Source organism: Centropristis striata, chromosome 16, assembly GCF_030273125.1.
Source record: "Centropristis striata isolate RG_2023a ecotype Rhode Island chromosome 16, C.striata_1.0, whole genome shotgun sequence".
NCBI classification, from domain to species: Eukaryota; Metazoa; Chordata; class Actinopteri; order Perciformes; family Serranidae; genus Centropristis; species Centropristis striata.
The window spans coordinates 33,294,009-33,314,780 of record NC_081532.1 but is presented as its reverse complement, the minus strand read 5'-3'; the positions used below and the strand labels follow the sequence as shown (position 1 = coordinate 33,314,780).

The following is a 20,772-nucleotide window of genomic DNA, read 5'->3' as shown; positions in this document are numbered from 1 at the left end:
AGGCGGAGCGACACGGGGGAACATTTAGGATACACACTCATCCACCGCAAGTCCGTTCCCACTGTGATGGGATTTTTTTTAGTGTCGGGCACTTCAGGAGGAGGAGGAGGAGGAGGAGAAGGAGGAGGTGCAGCACATGAAGGGTTTCATACTCACTAAAGGCCCCGCTGCCCTGCGAGGCATCTCCACTGTCAACACACTGTAAAACCGCCGATTTATAACCGAAGAGAGAGAGACTGGCAGCAGTGCTCGGAGTTGTTTGGACCCTGTGACCCGTAAGTGTGGATTGAAAGTAGAAATCAGCAACTCTCTGACGCAGCACAGGGCGACTTTACTGGATTTTTTGTGCCATTTGGAGTCCCTAGTTTAGAGTAAGCACTGGATTAGACAGCGGAGCTTCTGAAAACGGCTGTTAAAGTGAGATTAAATGTCGATAAATCAAAAGCTGCGACTGAAATCTGCTCAAATTCCCACAGAGCGGCTATAAATCTCAACAGCAGTTTTGGATGCAGTTTAAGTTATTTTTTATGATACTACTGGACAAAAAAGTGCAGAAATAGTCAATAACCAGTCCAGTTCGTTTCTTCCACCTGCAGCGTCCTTTCAAAGTAAAAGTGAGATGTGGCAGGACGAGGAGACACCATTTAAGAGTTGGAATCAACAATCAATGCCTCACTTCTCCAGAATTTTAGAAGAAAGGCTTGCAGCTTTCTCCATTTACAAAAGGACCCTGCAGCCAGGATCTCCTCCCTGTGCTCTGAAGGCTAGTTTTTATGATTTACATGCAGCCAGTAGCAGGTAAAAAAGAAAAGACAAACAATATTTGCCAGAGAATTGTCATGGACTGAGCTAAAGCATCATAAAAAAACTTTCTTACTAAAACAAGAGCGTTGAAATAAATGACTTTTAATTGCTTTTTGGAAAGCTGGCCCAAGATTTGAATTTGTTGGAGTATAAGGGCTTAAAAAGATAATCTGCACACTAAGATACTCAAACCATTTACTAAACAATAAATGGCTTTAGAGGGGGGGTTATTTGTGAGTAAAGTGGCCCTTAAGACATAGGGATTTATAGGTGTAGAAGGGCTTTTCAAACCTTAAACTTAAAGGCATACTATGCAGGATTTTCTCACTAAAACACTGTATGGACTCATACAAAAACAATGAAATTGAATCATCACTTATGACCAATTAGAAGTGTTTTTATCTGCAGAGTTCTGCTTGGACTTCTTTCTTTTCAGTTTGTTGTGGGCGTCACCCTGTTGGGCAAGAAGCTACAAAAGTAGTGAACACATCGCCGAAAAAAGACAAATATAGTGAGAAAAAACACCAAGCAGAGGTTTAACCCTGTTTTGCTTGAACATGCCACATTCATACAGTGATAAAATACTGCAAAGACAGTCTTTTTGGTCTGGAGGACAGAATTACTTCCATTTGGGCACTAATCCCACAGATTAAAAACGCATGTTTCTTCTGCACCATTTATCGTAGAAAGAAACTGTAAAAACAGGCTTTATCCTTAGAATTTGAACTTTCTGACACTCCTTGAATGGATTTTCTCTTTTCTTTTCATTTTGTTGTGTTCAGGATGTTAATGGGTGTGACCTTTTTGGGCATGACGCTACAAAAATTGTGGACACAGCAATAAAAAAACACAAATTTAGCGAGGAAAAACCCCAAGCAGAGGTGTTTTGCTTGAACATGCCCTGTTCATACACTGACAAAAAAAATTTGGTGTAGAGAACAGAATTTCTTTATTGTCTTTCTATTTTCTTTTCCATTCATGCAATTAACCTCCAACATCCCGCCAGTGGGATTGAAATGGAGGTTTTCTTCTGCATCGTGTATCGTAAAAAGAAACTGTAAAAACAGGCGTTATCGTTGGAGTTTGAACTTTCTGATGTTTGTGGGTGTCACACAGCTATGAAAATAGTGGACACAGCACTGAAAAAACACAATATATAGCAAAGGGGAAATGTAAAGGAGACAAAGCGGAATCTGGATTTTCTATTTCAAGCTTCCAGTTTGAATGTTTGTGATAATTCCTGCATAGTATGTCTGTAAACAGATTGTTGGAAGGGTGAACCTTGCAGGAAAGGGAGAATCTGTTTTCTGAATGATCAAAAACAAGTGAAATGAACTGGACTCTTTAGAAGCTTCCTTTAGTTGCTGCTCTATCAGTCAATGATCGACAGGAAAACAGACAGTTCTCCACTCTCTGTTTTTGTGTTCTCGTCTAACAAATAATCAAAACATATAAAGACACACGTTCATGACCTGTTTTTTTTTCTGTTTTTCTTCTTTTTTTTTAACCGATGCTCATGACTCAGTGGGACTCTGGACACAGTCCGAAAATCTGTATAAAACCTGTTGCCGTGTCAACAGACACTGATAAACGGAATGACATCATTAAAAAAACATCAAGCACAAAAACAGTCTTTAGAATAACTATGATACAAAGCATCACTTAAGTTACTAAATTCAAATATACACAGCCATTTTTTTCATATTTACATATGTACAAAGAAAATAACTTTTCCTGTGGTGTGAAGAGTTGTTACCAGGACATCTTTCCCTTTATATGTGTTTAAATTCTGCATAAACTCTGTCGGAGGAGAGAAAATAATCAGGGCTGAAGGCACTTTTCTACCAAAGCAAATACTGAAAAATCATCATGTAGACTCGCAGGAAGCGTCGACGTAATTATTAAAAGGATATACGTAAGAACCTTTAAGCCTCAACACAAAATGGAAAAGATGTTTATGAATGTAAACAAAAAAATGCTCATGCCAGGTATGATACAGTGAATTCTCTGTGCCAACTTTCAAGGACTTAAATGTATATAAAATCTTTTTTTTTTTAAGTTTTCTTTTATAAAAAGACAAATATGAAGACAGAGTAGAAAAGGCCCGCAGGTTTGGGCTAAGGCAGACACAGAGACATGTGAACAGCTGCCAGCCGACGTTAGAGAGGAAGCGTTAGTTCTGATTGTGACAGTTTGTACGTAAACAGAAAATCAGGAGCGGAGAAAAGAAAAAAACTCTTCTTGATTCCAACAGTGACGAGAAAAACCAGAAATCCAGAAGCGGTGATTGTTTATTTTCCATGTCTTTTTTTTTGTTTGTTTTTCTGTATTTTTTTTGTTGCTTTTTGGTAAAACAAGCCTCCGTGCTGCAGACAAAGACGTTAAATAAGGTGTGACGAACACAAAAAAATAGAAAATTAAAGCATCTGTAATCTTCACTTTTGGTGCTTTTTTTTTTAAGAGTTGAGAAGTCAGTGACGCTGAAGACATCGCAGTTTGTTTCTCTTCCTCGTCCTCTCGCGTGTTCATACATATTGGTCTTTAATGTCCTCGCTGAGCTTGGCGGCGTTCAGGTTTTTACACCGGTTGTCTTTTGGGCTGTACGCCGTCCGGTGCGGCGCCTTGACCGGAGCGCTGCGCGCCGTGCAGACGACCCCTCCCTTCCCCAGCACCCCCCTGTCCTGCGGCCCCGATATGGAGCCCTTCTGGGGCGGACACTTGTCCCCCATGCCCAGTGCCCGCTCCTCGTCTTCCTCCTGCTCGCCCTCCTGCTCCCCTTCCTCCTCGCCCTCGGCCCCGTCGCACGTCCTGTCCGAGGGGCCCATCAGTTTCTTGCATTCATACTGAATGTCTTTGTCCCGGTTGTCCTTCAGGGCGTTGCTCCGCAGCGGCTCCAGCCGGTTGTTGACCGTGGTGTCCTCGGAGCGGGACGCTCTCTCGCGATCTTTCTTCCTCTTGCGGGTCCACCAGACGCAGACCACGATGCAGAAGATCCAGAGGATGCTGAAGACCACGCACAGCACCGGGACCAGGTAACCTGAGGGAGGAAGGCAGAGGAGACGTGAGAAGGACGTTTCTTTTTAACGAAATAAAGACCTGACCCTGGACACACACTGAAAAAAAAAGCTTTCCCACCAGGGGGATTGAAGCCTATGTTTTCTTTGAAAGATCACTAAATGCCCACTGAGTCCTAACCCTAATCCTTTCAATAGTCCTTGAACAGATAACCAGTTACGAAAGTTTCTGTTAAAAAAAAAAAGCTTAAAATTGTGATATTTCTCTCAAAATCTCTTTATTCTCCATGTGTCATTTAAAATAAAGTGTTTGCACTAACCAGATCCTGTTAAAAACATTAAATTCTGCTCCTCAGAGACACTGAAGACATGATTGATTCTGCTGAGACCAACGGTCACCTGACAAATATTCACTGAAAATCTGTTTACACAGAGAGAGGAGAGGACAGGAGAGGCTGTTTACACAGAGCAGAGAGGAGAGGACAGGAGAGGCTGGAAACATGACAATACTTGGAATACTTGGATACTTGGAAAAGTGTTGCATTTATAAATTCAAAACTTTTCAAGGACTCAGTTAGTAAAATGTAAAAAGGGCAAAAAACGCCCTGAAACGTCACGTTGGGGTTCAGAGGGTTTATAATAATAAAAATGAGGAACATGCGACTCACCGACAGGCGGCGGCTGCACCTGCGTCTCCACTTTGACCTCCACCACGGCGAGCATCACAGTGCTGTTGTGACGTTTGGAGAGGGCGCTGATGATGGCGCTGGCGGCCTTCTGGATCTGTCCTCGATCGCTGTCCTTCGACCGCCCGTCCTGCTCAAATGACTGAGAGAGAGAGAGAGAGAGAGAGAGGGAGAGAGAGGACAGGAATCAATTTGTTTTGCATTAACACTGCATTCCACATGTTGACCAAGACCAGCTTGAGTGTTTTCATGTTGGAGATCATGTGAATTTGGTGGTTTGTTGCACTGGAGGAGTTTCTGTTTGATCCATTAACAACATACAGAAAACAGTCAAAAGCAGTGCTTGTTATAAGGAAGTTAAAAACATCTGAAAGTTGATTACAGTCAACCAAGATGCACTCTAAAACCTGCCCTGTGTAATAATGGGAAGAAAAGAGATTTGCAGGTAATGGGTGGATGGTGCACGAGCAGAAGTTAAAGAGAAGAAACTGACAGCAGATTCAATCAGTACAGTCGAGAAAGAAAATAAAGCCCATTTGCCAAATGGTCAGACTGCTGGAGGCTACGCAGGACAACAAGAAGAAAAGAGAAAGAAAACACATTCATCCGTCAGAATAAAAGAGATTCTCTTCCTAACATCTGGCAGGCTGCGGACCCCCCCCCCCCGCTGAGACCACAGAGGGTGGAGTTAATTGCCTAATAAGGTGCTGAGGGTGAGAGCAGGGAGGTGGTGGGGGGGCAGAGGGGGATTAGCTGTGTGCTGTGCAGTTCAATTAGGACAAACAATAGAGAACAGGCCAGCTGTGCTCCCTGCCCGGCCCGGGACAAACACTCCTCTTTTCTTCTCCTGAGAAAATCAGCAGCTCATTCACATACCTCTGGCCCCGCCCCCCCACCGTGATTGACAGGCAACATCACAGCAGTGCAGCCAGAGCATCCAAAATGATCTTTAACTGAGAGTTAACACTGAAGGTTTTGCAGTTTCTTTGTTGTGTTTGCGTATTCTTATTACAAGAGAGCATTTAAAGGGGTAGAACATGCTCTAAGGGTCCTCAGTCACTAAATCGGTGACGTTGCAATCACATTTTATACTCCTTTATATGCCAGTATGCTTTCAACAAAGTGCTCTTTTCCTCCTCACCTTGCAACTTCTAAACTGTGAGCTATGTCCAAGTTTTCTTTGCAGGTTTCCACATCAGAGCAGGTATGCAGAGGTGAGAAAGTATGCATGGCCTGGACCTTCTTCAGCTCTCATTTTCCGTTCTTTGCACAACTAATTCTGTCTTTTTCAGTGTGCACAACTTACTGCAACACTAAGACTGAAAAGTCTGGCAGATTTCCTCTCTATGACAGCAGGCTGTCTGCAGGTAGAAGCATTTTTTCCTGCAGACGTGCACCAAGCTTCAAGGATACTGGTTTAAAAGAATCTATCTCAGGCTTCATTGTCTGCATGTTGCTTCTAAACATTTTTCCGTAGCTACTTTAAGAAACTACTTCAAGATCTGTTGATGTTCCATCCGACACACTTGACTCAGCCTCAGCATGTCACGATAAAGCGGGGACGTCTCGCTCTGCAGATGGAGACAAAGCGAGCGCTCCTCGCTGTTTCCCACACACACGCTGAAACATATTGAACCACTTGTTCGGCGCTCAGGTTGGAGGCCTCGCAGCGGAGCGTTTCAGGGGTTTACAAACACGCCGAGAGCCTTTGGAAGAGAATAAATCGACACAAGCGGCGCGGCTCGCTGGGATTATAAAGATTTCACCCACACTTGGAAATGAGCGCTGACATTTCGCTGCAACACGAGTCGACAGCGAGTGGGAGTCAGGCTGTTTTTTTGTTTTATAAAGTCTTGTTGTGGGGTTTGGGTGGATGTCAGGTTCACCACTCCTTTTCCTGTATCTGTCGCTCAAAACAGGCCCGCAAACTTCAGAGGAGCAGCAACTAATCCCCTCCATTAAAAGCTTAGAGCCCCGAAGTGACTGATTCCCCCCCACGAGTCTGGGTGGCCGAGAGAGAGAGAGAGAGAGAGAGAGAGAGAGAGAGAGAGAGAGAGAGAGAGAGAGAGGGGTAGAAAAGACAGCCACAAAGACAAGAGTAAAGCAGAAACAGAAACAGCAAATTAAAGCAGGAGAGGTAAAGGAGACAGAGGGAAAGAGAAAGAAGAAGAGGGAGGAGGAGGAGAAAAGGAAGAAGAGGAAGAAGAGGGAGAGCAGAGACAAAGATCAGCAAGGTGTCCCAACAGAAACGTTAAATCTCATCCAGATGTTAGAAGCTTCAAACGCCTCTCCCTCTTCTGTCTTTCCCTTTTCCCTTTTTTTGTGTTTCCTTTGGTAAAACAAAGAGTGAAGAGACTGAAAATAGAAAACGTTTTACGGGACTCCTCTGGAAACCATTTGCAGTGACAAATTAAGTGTGATTCAACAAAGTGGGAGAAAAAAAAGAGCAGCAGCTTCTACATGTGCAGGTGTGTGTGTGTGTGTGTGTGTGTGTGTCATTGTGTATTTATATTTCATACTTGTGGATGCACATTATTAGTGGCTGTGCTGATTGTCAGGTTAGGTTTATAAACTGTTTAACTTAACTTTAACTTGTCTATGGAGCCTGACTGATGTATCGTTCAGTATTGATCCATTACTGATGTTTCTTATCAGGTTTTCTGAAATGTGCCGATATGTTTTTTACAGAATATAATGCACAAAAAGATGCTTGGCAAATTTAATAAGTGCAGTTTGGAGCATATAATCGATTCACAAAGTACTTAGCCCATTCTGTCTCTACGTGATAACATACATAGTGTTACGGTAATATTAATGTTTATATGCTATACATGTATCTGAATTTTTGCTTTCAAATATCAGTATAAGCTCCAAAAATCCAGTGTCTGTCCAACCTGTCTGTCCTTTTCTTGACAAGTTATTAATTTAACTATATCTTCATTATAGAGGGTGTAGTTTGCAGTATTTTTGACATGGAATGCATTATAAGAAGAGTTTTCTTTTAATATTTTGGCCACCCATGTATTAATAGTAGAGCTGGTGTATTACATTATACTGGTTTACCTAATAAAGTGGACAGTCATGGAAAAAAATATTAGAACATATTTTTATTCAATTTCTTGGTCATTTAATGCCTGGTACAACTAAAGGTTCATTTGCTTGGACAAATATAATGATAACAGCAAAAATAGCTGATAAGAGTTTAAACTAAGAGCTGATATCTAGACATTTCCCATGGTTTTATTGATAATAACCAAAATCATTATTAAAAAAAAAACATGGAAAATGTCTAGATATCAGTGCTTAAATTAAACTCTTAACAGCTATTTTTGTTGTTATGTTATTATATTTGTCCACACAAATGTACCTTTAGTTGTACCATGTTCTTCCATGATGGTATATATACCAATGCATGGATGAGGATTGTTGACAATAACCAACACATATTATTTCAATAAAAAACTGTAATGACTCGGTGTTTAAGAGTGCTTCTGTATGTTTTTGTTGTGTCAGATTGTGGATCATGTTTCTTTTGTAGCTGCCACCAAAGATGGTCACACATTGGGGGCGACACTTTTTAATAATGTGTGTGTGGACAGGTGTGTGTGTGTGTGTGTGTGTGTGTGTGTGTGTGTAATATTCACCATTGCGACCTCCACAGCGTCACTGTTGGAGTAGGACAGGTCACAGAGGATGAGCAGCGCTCGCTCCTCGGCCAGCGTCTGAGTCACAGGGAGGTACCTCAGCTCGGAGCAGATGTTCTCTACAGTGGTGCCCTGACACACACACACACACACACAAAGATAAAACAGATTAGTATCTGCACTGCCGGCAAGGAACAATCAGCTTCTAATTCCTGCTAAGTCTGTTTCAGATGCAGCCAATCAGAATGCCCGGTGGGGGGGACGCCGCGGCTCAGATCTCAGATCTCAGATCAGTATCTCGTCAGAAGAACGGATTCATTTTCATTCATAAAACTGGATTCAGACCTGCCGCAGGGGGCCGGGTAGGGGTTCATGATACAGTAGTAAACAACAGAAACACCGTGTTGACTAACAAGAGGACAGAACACGTCTCCAATTTAAGTAAAAGTGTTCAACATGTACAAAGTTTTTATTTGTCAGCAACAAAGAAGAACTCAAAACTGATAAAACTGTAGCTTCTTCTCACTATGATTTGTTTTCTCAGCCTCTAAACATGAATATCTTCATGGAGAAGAAGGTAGCTTTTGTCCTGTCAGACTCTTATCTGCACACAGTGAGGAATGACTCGTGTTTGTGTGTGTGTGTGTGTGTGTGTGTGTTTGCGTCTGCAGATTCAAACAACAACACATAATTTTCTGCCAACCCACCAACATTATCAAATGTTAACAATTCAGGGTGGGAGCAAAATTATTTCCAATGTTTTGTTATGACACAACGAGTCAACATGATGATTATTGGAGCTGCTGCTTTCAGCCGTCTCCTCAGTCTGTTCGCTCTCAGAGCTCCACCCTCCATGTTTAATGTCTTGCTTTGATACAGAATATTAAAACCATAAAGCTTCATGTCGTGAATGTCATATTTTGAAATATTATCTTGTTAAATGTAACTTTCAAAGCTCCACCCGTCATTTTTGTTGTTATTGCTGGGGCCATATATTCCTCTCTTTCATTTTTTTTAATACCAAAGATAAAAAAAAAATTAAAAACGGTCACTTCTGTGTAAAACAAAACATTTACACTCTGAGAAGCTTCACAACAAAACATTTTTAGATTTAAATGCCCCTGTCCAAGATAAGATAAGTGTCCAAGATAAGTTTCTGTAGTTTACCACAAAAAAAAAATCAAAAAATATTCCAAGTTACAATGATATAGCACCAGCAGATTGACAGATTATTTAGATATTAATCAACATTATTCATTGAAATTTTTGTGTATTTTTGGAACAAAAAATTAATCTAATCTGATTTTGATGTAATCCGTAAATAATCAGATTGGATTCATTTTTTGTTAACATTTAAAACAAAATAACACTAATTTAAAAAAAAAAAAAAAACCCCAAATAAGGGTTTTTTTTCCTCCTTTTTTTGTTTTGTTGGACTCAAAAATGTTTATTGATGTAAAATTAAAAGGAATGAAAATGTAATAAAACATTAATAAATCGTTTGGTTGTGTCATGGGTGGATGTTGTATAAAAAAATCATAAATTTTCTTCCTGGACAGTTATTGTCTTATACAAAAAAGTTTATTAATATAAACATAAACTGGGATTTTCAAACTAATTTTTAAATTAAATCTCTGATAACTGATTATTTAATCTACTTGCACATTCTTCAAATGTAATCCATGGTGATTATAGCTGCTTATTTTTGGTAATCTGATTACATGTAACCTGATCACCACGTTGTGGGTTTCTGTCTCACCTGCGGCACTTTGTCCTTCTTGAAGATGAGCGTGATGCGGGCGCAGCTGTTGTCCAGGTAACCGCTGTTGGGCTCACACTGGGTGTGCAGCGGCGTCGGCGGGTCGGGCGTTGAGCACACGCCCCACTGGTGACACGGCGGCGAGAAGCAGGTGAGGAACTGATGCTCCACGCACTCGTGACCTCCGGGGCAGGACGGCGGGTTGGAGTCTGGAGGAGGCAGAGCCTTCGGGAGGAGGCAGGGCCGCCGGCCGCACCGCACCTGCAGGTTCAAGCCGTCAGTGAGTCACGCACAGACAGGTGCTGAGTCATCTTTATGCAACATTAGGATTTTTGGTAAAAATGAGGCAGACCTTGGAGCAGCGGACGTATCCGTTGACACACTGGCAGGCGTTACACTCCTCCTCCCACCGGCTGCCGTGAGGAAACTGCAAGCCGGCGTGACGACACGACTTCCCGAGTCCGATGACTGCAGAGAAAAAGTATGTGGATCAGCTGTCAATCAAACTGGAACTTGTACACTACAGGCAGCCTGGCTAACACCAGACTAATCTCAAATGAGATCTGGTCTGGGAACCAACCGCTCATTTCTCCGTAGAGGAGGTGTGGTTTACGATCCTCCGGAGCCGTTTATTGGGCGCTTAGAATGTCTATCAAAGCGTCTGTAGGTAGCTCTTAGCCAATCAGATCAGTTATACCAGATGACGTAGTAGAGCGACAGAGATGGATGTTTGTTGTGTGTGTCTGTGAGAGAGTGTTGCTTGCTGCTTTGCTCCTCCAGTTCTCGCTTTCTGCAAGATTATTTATTTTCACGCTTTATTCCCCCTCATGTCATTCAGCCACACAACCACTGATTTTATGGGCAATAAACAAGCTGCTGCGGGTCTCTGGGGGCTCCGCTGTCCCCCGGCTCGTAGCCAGATCACCGGCGTTACAATAGCGGGGCTAATAGCTACCGCTAACGCCGTAACGGTAGCGTAGCGCTACCGCTATTAGCCCCGCTACCTTAACGCCGGTGATCTGGCTACGAGCCGGGGGACAGCGGAGCCGCCGAGAGACCTCTCGCCTTTCAACTTTCAACTTTCGCTCTAAACTATTTAAAACACCATCTACAGCTAAAGAGAGTTTTGCGTCTGCTGCAGCCATGTTGGATCCGTAAGAAAACTACAAGCTTCCGTCTGCCGGGTAGTACACGTCATCATCTTGCCGTCCCTCCCCGTTCAGTGATTGGATCCCTAAAACAGGGCTAAGAAAGCTCTCTGGTTTCCAGACCCCTTGGCAGTTCGAAATGAAATCGAGCGCGCAAGGCAGTCTGGGTATACCCAGGCTACACTACAGGTGGTTTCACTGTAGTTTGTGGTACTTACAGTCCTGGCAGCGATGTCCAGCGTGTCCCGGAGGACAGACGCATCGGTAGCCGTTGATTTCGTCCATGCAGGTTGAACCTTCGGCACAAGGAGACGACTGACACTCATCGATGTCTGTGAAGGAACCACAGAGCTGTTAGTTTACACTGAAGCCCACCAAACCAATGTGTTTTCTTTAAAAGTTCGCCAAAATATATATCAATTATTGTTGAGAAAAAACGAAATTTGAACTTTCCGACAGTTCGTGAACAGATTATTGGTTACAAATGTATCCGTTTCCGAAAAAATAACCAAAACTAAGGTTAAAATTGTGATATTTATGTCAAAAGTCTACTTTAAAAGAATCATTGCCCAAATAAAGCGTTTGGAATAATAATAAGATCCTGATAAAAACATTAGCTTCTGCTCCTCAGAGACACTAGGATTGATTCTGTCACGTGACAAATATTCTCTGAAAATCATTTTACACAGAGCAGAGAGGAGGCAGGAGAGGCTGGAAAATTGCAAATAGATCAATATGTACAATATGTGGAGACCCATTTTTTTTCCTACATTAATGACACTTGGAAAAATGTTAATATAGAATTTCCATTTTATTCCAATTTTTAACAAAATATTAAAATTGTGGTTTCTCTTTTTTATGATTTCTGTCACTGGCCATGGTTGTGCTGATTCCATAGAGCTGCAGGACATATAGATTTTACATAGATTTTATATATTTTAGTGAAGTACAAGGCCAGAGTGAGTAAAATCCAAAAAGACTTGTTTTTCAGGAGTTAGAAACAGACTGCCCAGAAAACAACTTTGATCTCTTATCGATTTTAGTTATAAAATAGCCATAAATCAAATAGGGAAAAGACTATTCAGCGGCAGAAAAATCTGTGTTTTCATTGTAACTTCTTCAGTCTTACTTCATTGTTGATGTCTCCTGAGCTCTGAGAGATCTGAATGTTATATTCAAATATCTTCAGTGAGTGATGGAATTCAGAGGATCGCTCTTTGCACAAAGGGTTTATAGGAGTTTGGTTTGAAACGCTTCAATTGGATAACACTCCGGTTCTGAAAAGGCCTTTCTGAGGAGATTTCTCCCAGAAGGCCGCGGGAGAGCGCACTGACCCGTCTGACGAACCTCAGCTCTGACCCCGGCTCAGCGCCGAGGGGAGAGGTTAAGACCGTCTTCCTAAAAGGCTTCCTAATCTGTCGCCCCGACACAATCGGCTCACGCTCCCCCACCACGGCCTTTCACCTCTGACCCCCCGCCCACCTGACCCCTCCACACGCCCTCCTCCGGTTCCCAGGGACTCACTGATGCGGCAGTCCGGTCCTGCGAATCCAGGGGCGCACTCGCAGCGAAACCAGTTCACGCCGTCGACGCAGATGCCGCCGTTGTAGCTGCAGGGAGGAAACAGAAGGAAAGAAACGTGTAAATTTACAGCTGCTGCAGAGCTGATGGAGGGGCTCAAAGGGATGTTTCTTCATATTTTTGTTCCCTGAGGGGGGAAAAGATTCTGCTTATCTCTGCAGGTGGGCTTTCAGAAAACTGTAAATCAGTGTCCTGCTCTAAATCCTTTCAGGGGACACCTTTTTTTAAGCTGGTGTATTTGATTCTGAGAAGTGATTGTGGTGCTGACGTCCCTCAAAATGTACAGGTGCATCTCAATAAATTAGAATATCATAGAAAAGTTTATTTATGTCAGTAATTCAATTCAAAAAGTGGAAATAACACATTATATAGATCCATTACACACAGCATGAAACATTTCATGTCTTCATTTATTTAATTTTTAACAGTAATGATCATGGCTGACATTTAATTTACATTTAAGACCTAAAATTCAGTGTCTCAAACAATTTGAATATTACAAAAGAGCAATTTAATAAAGTATATTTAATCTGGAAATGTTGGACTCTGAAAAGTATGTCCATCTATATGACTCAATGCTTGGTTGGAGCTATTTAACTTAAACTACTTTTCCATCATATTCTAATGTATTGAGATGCACCTGTACAATCAGTTCACATCCACCTCCAATAAAAAGTCTTTAAACCAAAAATCCTGCAGAGATTAAACATTTAACTGTGTCCCATCCTGCCCACTGAGTTGCATCCTGTAAACTTAACAGTTTAGGTTCCCTTATTTTCTTATAATCCCTTAAAAGGAAGTTGTGTGGAGCCGGTGATTCCCTGGGAAGTTTCACATGAAGACCAATGTCACAAATTCACCAACATAACTTCCCTTTTTTGTGCAGTTATGATCTAATAAGAGGGGGCACTTATCGTCCGTGCCAGCTGCACTCTATCTCCATTTCACTACAACAACATTAAATTCCTTTTAAGAAACAACAAGCTAGATAAACACGTTTGTCAGTAATTATAAGGAAAGTTAAATAAACCGAAGATAAATATTCCCACTGTTACTGTAGGGCATATCAGAAACTGTTGGTTTCACGTCCTGCTAAACTTCAAACTATCAGATTCTTTTTCCCCCGCAGTTTCCAGAGCCTGTGAGTGTCAGCAGGCTGAAGCTGATCCCTGATCAATGTCCAAACTTCATATGTAAATCCCTGCTGACCACATGCTGAGCCACTCCACACAGCTACCCCCAGGTCGAGGCCGGTGAATGGTGAGAGGGGCGTCTCTTCACACTCTCCTGCTCCCCTCTCCCTAAACCTCCACTAATCCACCTGTCAGTCACTGCAGAGGAGAGGAGGGGGGAGCCTTTTGTCCTGGCTAGACTCTCTGATTCACAGAAGCTGTCAGGAGGCTCTGCTTTGCCCCCAATAAAAGTCGGAATGATGCCTTTGAGTTTACAATTATAATAATGACAGAAAAAGCAACAAATTCTCACTCCTGAGAGGCAAAAATCTGAGAATGTTTCACACAATCTTTAGAGGTAAAAGGTGAGGATAAAACCAGATTTGCAGGATGAGATCACACTGTAGCTGCTCCTACGCTCTGCTTCATATTCTCAAGGTAAAACAGTGTTGGAGTTCATCCAGCGTGACTCACCGAAGATGCAAATGTCAAACAAGATGATGTTTCTACATTAATAACAGCGAGGGTGAGGATCAAAGGTGCCGCAGAGATAGGAGCTAGAACTGAGGACCACCTCATATCAATCAACTCCCAAGATCAAGATCAACTCGAAAAGGAATCATATTCAAAATTAAGCAATAAACTGAAATTCTGCTGATTGTAGCAGCAGTTAAAATAATCAAATTAAAGCCACAAATGACAGCATGTCAAAACAACTCAATAACAGTTTGTTGAATGTCCCCTGAAGCAGAACTGGACTTTCAACACAGACATGAAAATAAATCTAAATCTAAATCTAAATGTGTCTTACCAGGGATGAGGGTTGCAGTCATCAACATCTGCAACAGAAGAGACAAGAATGACAATGAGTAACTTCCTGCTGCAGCCTGAAACCTGGTCACCAGTATAAATTCCGGCAGCTGTTTTAGATTCTGATTAAATAAAATCCTACATAGTTTTAGTCAACAAAAAGCCAAAACAGTCTTAGTCCTGTGTCAAATGATTTTCAGATTATATTGAGCGTTTCAGTCAACCTAGTGCAGCCAAACCAATCATTCTGTCATTTTAGTCAAACTTATGGTGCATAAAACAAAGAGAATCAAGTATTAGGAATGCATGAATGATGCATTGTTCAGTCGCACCCAATTTGCACCATCCAACATCAACCACACAAACCAGACCGGACCCACAAACTGAGAAGTTTTTGTAATATAGTGGTACAACATTAAGAAAAGGACAGAGACACAGTGAGCACCGTGAGAGACAGAGTGTCAGAGAGAGGGATAAAGAAGGTAGAAGCTGAAGAAAGTAAATAGAGATTTTGCTAAAGTTTTTTTTATGTTTTAAGCTACATTTTTATGTGGTCCTTTTCATCCCAAACATTGCATGTCCATATAGTAACAGTTAGTGATTATAGAAATTGGTGCGGCTTTATCATCGCGGTAAAAAAGGTTGTTAGCAAACATATTTTGTCTTTACTTTTAATGAAAAGTTTCAGGCTCGTAAGAGATTGTCATTTATTATTGTCAGTTATTAAAGAATATTTATGTCAGAACCCAAGTCATAATTACAGAAGGGAAACTCAGATGTTTCGTAATGCCCTGAGACATATAACCTGGCAGTAAATAATAGGCGGCTAAACTCAGCTAAAGTCTAGTGATTAAGCTGTAAAAGGATAAAGTTGTAGAATAACAGTATTTTACTCTACAATCATGCAAAGTGTCCTGACTTGTCCGGTGACGTGAACGTCTTCAGGTTGTAAATACTGAACATGTTCCCATCTCTACAGTCCGTCCCTTGTTGTGTGAACGTGGCATGGAACAGTGACATACTTTGCTCACAGGTGGGCCCCTCCCAGCCGTCCTTGCAGATGCAGGTGAAGGCGTCTCCTCCTCCGACACACGTCCCTCCGTTCTCACACGGACCAGAGTCACATGTGCTGTTTTTGGCTGAAAAACAAAAAGATTCCCTTTTTATGGAGATGTTTTTTTGTTTTTTTTAACTTTCTTTTTATTGATTTTTCAGTGAAAAACAAAACACAAACATATAATTATACACACAGAACAGGTACATCAGACAGAGTCATCCATAGCAAAATACAATGGCAGGTTTTATTCTAAACAAAGGGCTGGCAGAACTCAGGTCCAGTGACACAAAATACCTTCGTTTGTGCTGTCCACAAGGTCACCGGTACAAAAAATAAAATAAAAAAGAACCCCATAACAAGCGGAAATGGATTATATATATATACATATTTATACTGGGGGAGAAACGCTCCTGACCCAGGGGAAAAATACAATAATATAAAATAAAAAGATTTTCCCACACAGAATATGCAATCACCTCTCATACATGTAGTCCCTCCATTTCTTCCAGTATTGGTCACCTTTTTCAGTACTGTATCTCAGGGAAAATGTTAACCTTTCCATGTTATAAATTTCTTTAACTATTCCTATCCAGTCTGAAATTGTCGGACACTCCTTGCTTAGCCATTTCCTGGTTATTGCCTTTTTGCTACTAGCCAATAACATTTGTTTTATGGAGATGTTTTGATGTCTGATTATGTCATTTAACATCATTATATTACATTATTATTAACACTGACCTGTGTTGCAGGTGCTGCCCCCCCAGCCCGAGGGGCAGCTGCACAAGAAGGAGTCTCCATGGTCATAACACGTCCCTCCGTTACTGCAGGTAGTGGAGTCGCACTGGCTCTCACCTGATGCAAAGCAGCATGGGAAACAAAAAAAGAAGAGATTTCAAACATTTGACTCGGTGCCAGTGTTGAGCAGCGATTACTTCAGCTCTGCAGTGCAGTTCAGAGGCGCCGTCAGAGCAGAGAACAAGCCTGCACAGCAGCCGGTGAGGGCATCATGCCTCAGAAGGAAGATTAAGGAGGCTGAGGTCGTTAAATAATATAAGACCTGACATGTTGGAGAACATGGAAACTGAGGACAAAGACGCTACTCATAACGGCTTCATGGGCTCTGCTAGCTGCTGAACTATAAACGCTCAAATCATCTTTTTCACAAACTTTACTGACTGTGGCCTTGTACTTCACTGCGATACATAACATCTATATAAATATATAAGTCCTGCAGCTCTATGGAATCAGCACAATCAGAACAACTCAAACATGTCTTTGTGCAGAATAACACAGTTAGAATGACAGAAATCTTTAAAAAAAACCACAACCACAGGTCAAATTTCTCTGATAAATATTTTTTTTAAACATTGGATTAAAATCAAATCTATAAATACAACACTTTTCCAAGAGCCCAGAAATGTCATGAATATTGGGGGAAAATTTGGGTCTCCTCATATTGTACATTGAAATATTGTCATGTCTCCAGCCTCTCCTCTCCTGTCCTCTCCTCTCTGCTCTGTGTAAACAGCCTTTCCTGTCCTCTCCTCTCTGCTCTGTGTAAACAGGTTTTCAGTGAATATTTGTCACGTGACTGTTGATCTCAGCAGAATCAATCGTGTCTTCACAGTGTCTCTGAGGAGCAGAATTTAATGTTTTTAACAGGATCTGGTTAGTGCAGACGTTATTTTAAATGACACATGTAGAATGAAGAGATTCTGACAGAACATTTAAGCTTTGTTTTGGTCACTTCTTCTATTGGAAACTTTCATAACCAATCCGTTTAAGATCTGTCGAAAAGTTTCAATTTTTCAGGATAATGCCTGATTTTACAGTTTCTTTCTAATATGAAATTTTTGGCAATCTTATAAAGAAAACAAACATTTCAGAGCGTTAAAATTCATCTTATAGCAAAGCATGTGGCTGAAATATCCATGTAGAAAGAAATGCATATTTACTTTTTTCTGTCAAAGAAATCCACAAACACAACAAGTAGTTACAGATGTCTTAACAATCCCCTACACAATAACTTACGTGAGTGGCAGGTCTTTCCTTTCCAGTTGTCCACACAGTTGCAGTAGAAGTCATTGAGCAGATCGACACACTGGCCTCCGTTCTGACACGGATTTCTGTTGCATTCATTCACATCTGGAACAAAGTCAAACAGTGAGTCAGGGCAGCTATTAAAGACAGTTATTATAAATTGGTTATTTGTGTTACGATTTTCCAAATCCATTATTCAATTCGACTTTCCATTATAAGGTCACGATTGGATAAAAAAATCCTTGAAACCGAAAGGTTATTGATTGATTTTCGATTGAGGGTTGAACTTGTGACACCCCAAAATATTGATGTTGTCTTTTGATAACATCAAGCTACAATCTTTAAATGTCTGGGAGCACAAAATAACCCTGCAGACGGATAATCTCTAAACATTAATATAAATCATTGTGTCATCTGCAAATGTGCACACTGGCCATATTAAGTAGCTGTGTTGGTTAGAAAACAGATTTAGAATCAGTCAGCTGGTTGAGTTGCCACATCTTTCCACTTGCTTTCATCTCCAAAACAAATCCTCCATTGTTTCTTCCTCCATCAGACTCAGTTTCCCAGGATATGCGACTCACTGGCTGCAGGACTTAGAGAGGCTCTTCCCTAAGATCTGCAGAGCTGTGCTGCTGCTCACACTGACCCCAAATCTGTCAGACAAACACACACACCCAACACACTCACCAACATCACACAGACTGCCCTCCCAGCCGTCCGGGCAGAAACACTGGAAAGTGTTGATCATATCGATGCAGGTTCCTCCGTTCTTACAGGGAGATGATGCACAGTCGTTAATGTCTGCAGGAGGAGAGAGCAGAGATGTTTTAATTATCCAAAGAGTTTCAAACTTTCATGATTACTGCCACATAAAGTTGGAATAATTTTGTTTTCAGACACAATCCTCTATTAATTGTGGTTCCATTTGCATTGTAATATGTTAAGAAGAGATTGATAATAACATTATGAGAAGATATACACTTTAAGAATAAATCACATTGCCACAATAATTTCATGGCAAGAGGTACAGAATATTTTATTACAACTTTATCAGCAACCATGTATGATGTTATGTTCCTACTTTTTTATTTATTTATGGTTGCAGCTCAGTTTTTTGTGATAATTATACTGTTTACCTGCTGTATGAACATCAGCAGTGTGTCTAAAATGTGAATATATCATATAAAAAACTCTGTGTTTTGGTCTTTTTGGCAGTAAAAAATGTCTGATAAAACTCTTATTTCATGTTCTGATCAGCTTAAGAGAATTAGAGAAAGCTGGTAAGCTTGTTGCTTTTGTACACAACCAAAATCAGATGTATAAAAAAAAAGTTTTTTAGTTATTTGTTGCTTGTGATTTTCTCTGGATTTCCCTTCTTAGCTCTTCTTTGTTCTTCTGCTGTAAACTAAACTAAGACGGTGATGATAACTGAAACTGGAGTCTGAATTACAGTAAGAATCATGTGGTTCCCAGTGATGGTAACTGATGATAAAAATAGTCTGTGTGTTGTGTATTTGTGAGTGTGTGTGTGTGTGTGTGTGTGTGTGTGTGTGTCTCTGAGCTAATAGTGACTCACTCTCGTGGCAGTAGGTGCCAGTGAATCCCGGCTCACAGGAGCAGCTGAAGTTCCCGGCAGGCAGACTGATGCAGCGGCCGTGGGGACCGCACACGTTGGACGAGATGTGCCACACTCGCTTTTGGGTGTCGTTGGTTGCCACGGCTACGGTGCAACTGTCAATCACTTGGGGTGAATAAGTGGGACAAACTAAAAGGTTAGCAGGGCAGAAAGCTGGAATCTCTTACTCAATTATTGAATCTATCTGTAAATCTCTGCTGTGAGGCTTCTGCAGCTGCTTTTACCTTCACACTGGTTGGTCTTGCAGTGATCCTTCAGCTCTGAACAGGTTTTGCCCTCATAATCGTCAGGGCAGCTGCAGTAGAAGTCTCCCATCAGGCTGTGGCACTGGGCCTTGTTGTGACATGGGTTGGGGCTGCACGGGTCATTCTGCACCTACAGACAGAAAACAGTAAAATACAGTGGAAGTTTAGGCACCGAAGAGTTTTTTCACATCGTATGGTCCTCGCCGGATCTCATCCTTACCTCGCAGGTCGTCCCGGCGAAGCCCTGTGGGCACTCACACATGAAGCCGTCCAGCAGGGCGTGGCAGCGCCCACCATTACGACACGGGCTGCTTGCACAGCGGTTCCTCTGAACCTCGCAGTGCCGACCCACAAACCCTGCTTGGCAGACACACTGGTAGCCTCTGGCCACCTCCTGGAACAGACACGCAGAAGGTTGAAAAAGCTCTACTGTCACGATCAAAGCAGCGTCGCCTCCAATTCATCATTTATTAGATGAAGTGTCATTTGTTAAAGAAAAACAAGAACATCCTCCCAACTCAGTGATGTGTTCTCAAAGGCTCTTTAACCCTTTATGACCAAAGAACAAGTCTGCCAGAGCAGATCTTTACATTTTTACATGCTGTAGTGCCATTTTTTGGAGCATTTTAATATGCTATAAATCAATACATCCCTTACATCCCAATTCTTTTATAATATGTATTGACTAATGTTCATACTAATGAAATGAATTGCTAAAAACTGCAAAAAAACAAACACAAAAAAAGGAAATGGTTTTTTTTATATTTTCTAAATACAGAAATGTCACAGCTGTATCCCTCAAAATTGTAAAATGGAAAAAAAGTTGCATAAAAATCTTTTCAAACCACAGGAAATGTATTTTGAGTGTGTTCATTACTTACTTTTTGACTCATTTTTATGAACTATAACAAAAATTAAAATAAAATGCACATTGTACGTAATTTGCAAAAACACAGCATTTGCATAAAAATAAACTATTTACAATTGTGAAATCAAACCTGTAAGTGTGTTGTAAGTGTCTAAGTGTTTTTGTGAAAGAGCAAGAGATTAATGCGCACTCAGAGATGTCTTTCCTGGATCAATATTGGTTTCAAACGTTCACTTGTACTTCCTTATTATCCACCTGACAGCCACTTATTCTATTCTCGACTTCTTCACTAATATTAGAAAAAG

General features: G+C 41.3%; 1 protein-coding gene across 1 annotated transcript in view; it reads right to left on the bottom strand.

The window, feature by feature from the left end:
• Window positions 1-2,264: 2,264 nt before the first annotated feature.
• LOC131988322 (protein jagged-2-like) overlaps window positions 2,265-20,772 on the bottom strand; it is a 59,238-nt gene continuing 40,730 nt past the window's right edge. Inside the window, exons 12-26 of the mRNA XM_059353440.1 lie at window positions 19,820-19,993; window positions 19,579-19,729; window positions 19,295-19,459; window positions 18,406-18,519; window positions 17,707-17,820; window positions 16,414-16,527; window positions 15,641-15,757; window positions 14,620-14,647; window positions 12,580-12,665; window positions 11,274-11,387; window positions 10,260-10,375; window positions 9,908-10,168; window positions 8,149-8,280; window positions 4,487-4,646; window positions 2,265-3,841 (exon numbers count right to left, since the gene is read on the bottom strand). Of these exons, the coding sequence (XP_059209423.1) occupies window positions 3,330-3,841; window positions 4,487-4,646; window positions 8,149-8,280; window positions 9,908-10,168; window positions 10,260-10,375; window positions 11,274-11,387; window positions 12,580-12,665; window positions 14,620-14,647; window positions 15,641-15,757; window positions 16,414-16,527; window positions 17,707-17,820; window positions 18,406-18,519; window positions 19,295-19,459; window positions 19,579-19,729; window positions 19,820-19,993 (2,358 nt within the window). The 3' untranslated portion in view covers window positions 2,265-3,329. The remainder of the gene's footprint in view (window positions 3,842-4,486; window positions 4,647-8,148; window positions 8,281-9,907; window positions 10,169-10,259; window positions 10,376-11,273; window positions 11,388-12,579; window positions 12,666-14,619; window positions 14,648-15,640; window positions 15,758-16,413; window positions 16,528-17,706; window positions 17,821-18,405; window positions 18,520-19,294; window positions 19,460-19,578; window positions 19,730-19,819; window positions 19,994-20,772) is intronic.